We start from the raw sequence: 6000 nt of genomic DNA on the forward strand, positions 1-6000 counted from the left end.
TTTAGTGAAAGCGCTCATGGTGATGAACATTGAGCTGAACCGGAAGAGAGGCAGCGAGAATGAATCGCAGGAGTTGATCTCCGTTCTTCTCCTCTTTCTCCGGTCCCTGGGGGCGAAGAGGGATTTAAAAAATTATAAAATACTAAATAAAAATAAAAAAAAGGTAAACACGTCCCACTTACTTTGAACTGTTTCTGATTAACAAAGTCAGTCTGTTTTCATTACATTGCATCACATCAAACCTAAAACATTAGTATAGCTACAATACAAGTAGAAACTAGGAAACCAAAGCTGGTAATCTTTTAGCCTCTCTCTCTCTAAATCTGGTGTCAGGCACGGGAAGGTTCCGGAGCGTTGATTCCTTGCATTGCAGCGCTGTTGAGAAGCTTCATTCCTTCTTCGCTCATCTGCTGAACCTCCGTCGGCGATAGAATTCTTATGCACCGAACACACCCCACAAATTCCCTGCAAAACAGAAACACAAAAAGGTGGATTATAAAACCGCCGGTTAATTCACGACAGAGATGTTACAAAGACGGTAAAAACTCACTCCCACGGATCGTCACCGACGAGCAAAACATCATTCTCGTAATCGACATAGACCAGTTTCCACCCGGAACCTCTCGGGTCATTGAGCAGACCTTCGAGCCCAAACATGCATTCGATGGCCGAGCAGAGTTCGTCGTAGTTCTTGAAACTCGACACATCAATCGACCTTCCTACTGATCCTGCTTTCTGAACCTGCAAACCCCAGAAAAAAAAACAAATTAAAAAAAAAAACCCTCGAGAGGAAACTGATAATCTCATTCCAATACATATTTTGGATTATACCTTTGTGTATGTTCTCACTGGCGGAACTACTTGCTGCCAAGAATTGCTGTGAAGAAGACTAGAGTCGTCGAGATCGACGTTGCTCGAAGAAGTTCCGCCGGAATTGTTTTCTTGCTTCGAGAAAGCTCGAGAGTCGGCGAGGCTCGCCGAAGTTATCTGAGACTGAACGTCCTGGCTCGTGCTGAAACTCCCCACAATGCACTCAGTGGTCGCCGGAGTCTGAAACTCCACGTTCTTCATCGTACAAAGATCATCCAAGATCGTCTCCGAAGGGTCGACCACAAGGCTGTAGATCCCGCTCTGATTGTTGCTCTCATCGGACAAGTCCTTCGCGCTGCTCGAGTTCGAGATACAGTTGAAATTACCCGGCTCCACTTTCATGTTACCGTTGTCCCACATCTCGTGGTGACTTGCCGAAGAAGGCAGAGCGAAACTGTTTGATTCGGGGTAAACCGTGGAGTAATCTTGGAGCCCGTAAAAGGGTAAATTCCCCGGCGATCTCGCCATTCCTCCGGCGAAAGGAGGAGGGTAAAGCATACATTCGTCACCGACATTGAGTCCTGTGATATCGGACGGGTTTGCGTCGGTTTGTTGAGAGAGATAGAACAGAGAGTCAAACTGTGACTGTTGACCCCACTGGCTTATCTGATCCACTGAGACAAGATCTCCTTCCAGCTTTGGCTTCTCTCCGACGAGAGGTTTTGGAGACTCGAGTTTTGTTGTTGTTGTCGTTGTCGTCGCCGTCGGGCTATTGGTGGTCGAAGACGAGTTCAGGTTAGAGACTGTGGAGTTTTCCACAGAGGAGTGAGGACTGATTTGGTTCTGCTGAGCCATCATCGGAGCCTGCAACGACTCGGCGGCCTTGGAAGCCGATTCTTGCTGCAACGAAGCCAATGTTCCTCCACCTTGATAACTCACCATTTGCGGTTTCATCAGCATCTTCATCAACTGCTCGGAATACAGATTCGAGATCGGGTACGGAAGATCTCCGGTCATATTCTCTGGGACGCGCATGAACGGCGGTCTCTTCATCATATTTCCCCAATCAGATTCTGCAAACGGACGAGAAGAGAATAAATTGTTTGATCATACGAAATCTTTAATAAATCGTAAAAAATAAAAATAAAAACCTAAATATCCCGGATGAAGCGGTCGCTTGAGACCCGAAGTGAGAGAGGGAAAAATGAAAAGACTCTCGGGAGTCTCGATCTCCCAAGAGCTGACTCGGTTCTGCTTGTCACAACATCCCGGCTCGTCCCACTCTACCTGGAAACCCATTAAGCATCGAGTGTGTTACTTCACGGTTCTCTTACTTGGAACGCAAGTAAAAGGCGCTCATGCTTTTTTACCTGAAGATTTCTCCATTTCGAGCCCGGCCATCGCAGCGGATCTACATCGCTCATCGCAACTATAGTTCCCATATACCTGCAATAAAAAATAACAATACATAAAAATCAAGGACTAGTCATGGAAGACTGAAGAAGATTTCAAGCACGGTGTCCTTTTCCTAGTTTGGTCACCTGCGTTTTCCAGACTCATCGGTCTCGAACATCATTCCAAATCTCATTCCGACGGAAAGCTGAGTCGCGTAAACGGCTTTCCTGAATTTATTCAATGGAATGACAAACTCCGATGGACACGCCCTAAGAACACACACACACAAAATACAAACGATTACAAGACGAAGCTTGAAAAGAATTATAAATAAATAAATAAAAAAAAAACCTGGGGTTATAGTAGATAGTGAAAGGGCTTCGACTAGCGGCGGCGTGAGCAGCGGCGGCGAGGACTCCGATGTGCATAGAGTCCGCCGAAAGAACCGACGACGGAAGTGTCGACTGTTGCCGATTCGCCCGCCTCACTCCCACCATCAACTGTGACTTCTCATCCCTGTCATCAACATGTTGCTTGTCACTCAAGTCACACTTCCAAAAAAAAAAAAAAAAGGGACTTGGTTTATCCGAAGTGTTTTTTTCTACCTAATGAACAAGACCGAGTCGCCGGCTCTAAGCCTCTTCGCGCCGACAAAAAGACTCCATCCAGTTGTCAATAGATGCCTCTTTGGCTGGCCTGAAAAAAAAAAGTATACTTAATTTTCCTTTTAAATGAAATACTAAAAAAAAAAAAAAAAAAAGAGTAATATTGACCTCGGTAAATATGGCGAAACGTCCAAGTGTTGTCGTGCAAGTCTCGGACAACAAGCTCTTGGTTCGGGGGTTGCATTGTATAGTCCTGAGGGAAGAAAAATAAAAGACTCTTTCTTCTTAGTAAGTGGTGGTTATTATCATTGTATAAAAATGAAATAAAAAAAAATAAATAAAAAAGTCACCAGTGGAGGAAATAGTTTTTCGGCGGCTCTTCGTGGCACAGAGAAGCCACCGTGAGTGCTTGTGTCGCTTGCGGTCAAAGTCTTGCAGAAGAATTCAGTCGGGTGTTTGCTCGGCTTCAGACCGAAATCCGGGATCGTGAACACATCTTTCTCCTAATCATTTCCATAAACCATTGCAAGAGTCAGAAAGCATTTTCAATAACAGAATCTAATAATAATTCATGTGTCAAAAGGACTCACGGAGTTGACTGGTTGAAGACTCATTTGGGCGTAGATTTCATCTGTCTCTCTGTCTGCCTATGAAACCCCATTCATTCACACCCCAAAAACAATAAGAACAACATGATAAAAAAAAAAGAGAGAAAATTGAGAGAGATAAGAACATGTACATGAAGAGTGACATTCTGGACTTGACAAAGAAGCTGAGAAGGCAGGTTCGGGTAATTCGGAATCTGCGATGTCGCCGATCTTTTCGTCGACACTGCAACCTGTTTCATCCCATCAAATTCAATACTTCAAAGTTCAAATCTCCCAAGGTTTTCTGTTGAAACTTTATATAGCACCAAAAAAAAAAAAAAAAAGTGGAATTAATTTACCTGTTCGCTGTGGCCTTGAGGAAAGTAATAAACGAGATTTCCCACAAGAGGAAGTGAGACGAGCGGACCAGCACAGGCGTGCCATAACTCCGAGCTTATTGACTTTCTAGTCCCTAACCCCAACAAAAGAAATATTTATCAAAACAAAAAAACAAGATAGAGGTATAGAAAAAAGAGTTGAAATGAGAGAGATAGAGAACAAACCGGTTTGTTGATCATGTTGAAGTTCCTTCAACAACTTCATTTCGTCAAGCAGATTCGTTGAAGCTGTCACACTTTTGATCTTCTCATCCAAACTACCCATTTTCTTTTTCCCTTTTTCGCTTTTCTTTTTCTTTCTCCTTTATACTATGGCTCTTCTTCAAACACAACAAAACAAGCCATTAATACAATAGTATTGCCTTGTCTTGTGTTTTTTTTCTTTTTTCTTTTTTCCTCTTCTCTTCCACGTCTTCAATGCCAAAACAACCTTAAACCCATCTCCAAAACAAGCCCTTCATTCTTGCTATTCCACAAAGGGTCTAACAAGTGCTTTGTCCAATTACCACCAAACCAAATAACCCCTCATATGTCCCTCTCTCTCTCTCTCTCTCTCTCTCTCTCTCTCTCTCTCTCTCTCTCTCTGCTATGTTATAACAAAATAATCCAAGCCAATCAGAAGCCCCGAGCAATCTAAGAAACAAAACCTGAAAATTGTAGTACTAGTACCACTCTCTTTTGGGGACAAAGATCTCTCTCTCTCTCTCTTCTTTTGTTCAAAGCTGTGGGGCTTTTTGTTCAAAGTTTTTCAAACAAAGCCACAGCAAGACCCAAAAGCTCTTCCACAGTCTTGCATCGAAAGCACGCGTACCAAAGCAAACAATAATAATAATATATATATATACGACTATATTATTGCTTTCATATGATCGTATATAAATAAATAAATCAATATAGTGTAAGAGAATGGAGTGCTTGTTGTTTATTTGTTTTTATCTTCCTAAAGAAATAGACCTTTCGATGAATCGAAACAAACTCATCATCAACACAACACATATGATTCCCTTTACTCTCTCTCTCATCAACAAAATGAACAGAAAATTTTATCTCTCTCTCTCTCTCTCTCTCTCTCTCTCTCTATCTCTCTGTTCCTCTGTCTCTCTTTTCCTCTCGCTCTATCTTCAAGAAAAAACTTTGCTTTTTGATGATATATTGTTGTATGTATGTATAGCTCAGAAACTCTAATCTCTGCAGCTTTAAACTGTACAAGTGAAGAAAAGAGAGAGAGAGAGAGAGAGAGAGAGTAAATATTTACATGGAAAGGAGTTTTATTTATTTATTTATTTATTTTATATTTCAAGGAAAAGAAACGAAGGCAAATAAAGAAAAGCAGAGCAAAACCAGGCGAACACGAAAAACAGTACTACAGTGAGAGAGAGAGAGAGAGAGAGAGAATTAAAATAACTAATAATACAGAATAAATTATATATATTATTTATATATTTAAGTAATTTTACGTATTTAAGTAGCACGTGGATTACGAGGATTTGTTGTTCTTTATTATTCTCTCTTTTGTTTCTTTCGTTACTTGCTCTTTTATCACCTGCTCTCTTAACTTATAAACCCAAGACAACAAACTGAAACTGAGTTTTCATTTTCAATTTTTTTTCTTTTAATGAGTTTGGAATTAATTCATTAATCCGATTGAATTTTAGGCGAATAAAGAAGATTTTTTATTCTCTTTTCGTTGAAAGAAAACAAAAGAAAATGTCCTTTGTGTGATTTTAGAGCTGCTTTAATGCATACAATATTTGACCGATCGTCACTCACGCGTGCAATTCACGACAAAAATAAAATTAAAACAAACAAAAAAGCGCTCTGATGAAGCTTGAGAAAATAATTAATAAAATATTTTGGGTCTGTGACACGTGTCGTCTTCTGATCTGATCAATCGCGGCGCCGTTTATGCTTTTCACTCAATTGGGCTTTCCCTGAGTTGTGGGACCTACGTCTCTACACTAAAGATATTATCAAATAAATAAAATTAGAGTTTTTAGTTGTACAAGAGACAAATTGGAGAGCCTAAATCGGAATTTTGGATCTTGTGATAATCCTCTCTTTTGTTCTTTCTTTTTTTTTCCCAATAAGAACACCCTTTAGGCTATTTAAGTTTAATTAATTAACTAAAATCCCTATGCAAAAAAAATTAAATCAAAACGTAAAATGTATCATTCTTTTTTTTTCCATACAATAATACAAGGTAAG

At 40.4% G+C, this 6000-nt stretch overlaps 1 protein-coding gene across 1 annotated transcript; it reads right to left on the reverse strand.

The window, feature by feature from the left end:
- Positions 1–153: 153 nt before the first annotated feature.
- MP (Transcriptional factor B3 family protein / auxin-responsive factor AUX/IAA-like protein) lies at positions 154–5053 on the reverse strand. The gene is made up of 14 exons (XM_089620273.1): positions 3961–5053; positions 3757–3869; positions 3550–3648; positions 3401–3457; positions 3161–3313; positions 2979–3063; positions 2811–2901; positions 2557–2721; positions 2352–2474; positions 2181–2256; positions 1962–2097; positions 832–1883; positions 551–741; positions 154–465 (listed from the first exon to the last, which is right to left on the reverse strand). The coding sequence occupies exons 1-14, from the start codon at positions 4058–4060 to the stop codon at positions 330–332; spliced, it is 2577 nt and encodes an 858-aa protein (XP_089476399.1). The 5' UTR covers positions 4061–5053; the 3' UTR covers positions 154–329.
- Positions 5054–6000: the final 947 nt, after the last annotated feature.

Source organism: Urtica dioica, chromosome 7, assembly GCF_054948205.1.
Source record: "Urtica dioica subsp. dioica isolate 48M chromosome 7, U.dioica_male_clone48M_v1_H2, whole genome shotgun sequence".
In the NCBI taxonomy this organism is placed as follows: Eukaryota; Viridiplantae; Streptophyta; class Magnoliopsida; order Rosales; family Urticaceae; genus Urtica; species Urtica dioica.

What these genes read in the sequence shown, in the direction of transcription:
- MP (XM_089620273.1), bottom strand. Translation starts at nt 4,060, where the DNA reads ATGGGTAGTTTGGATGAGAAGATCAAAAGTGTGACAGCTTCAACGAAT. An exon ending in GATGAGTCTGGAAAACGCAG is followed by an intron (nt 2,257 to 2,351) that starts GTGACCAAACTA and finishes TTTTTATTGCAG; the next exon opens with GTATATGGGAACTATAGTTG. An exon ending in CAGTGAGAACATACACAAAG is followed by an intron (nt 742 to 831) that starts GTATAATCCAAA and finishes TGGGGTTTGCAG; the next exon opens with GTTCAGAAAGCAGGATCAGT.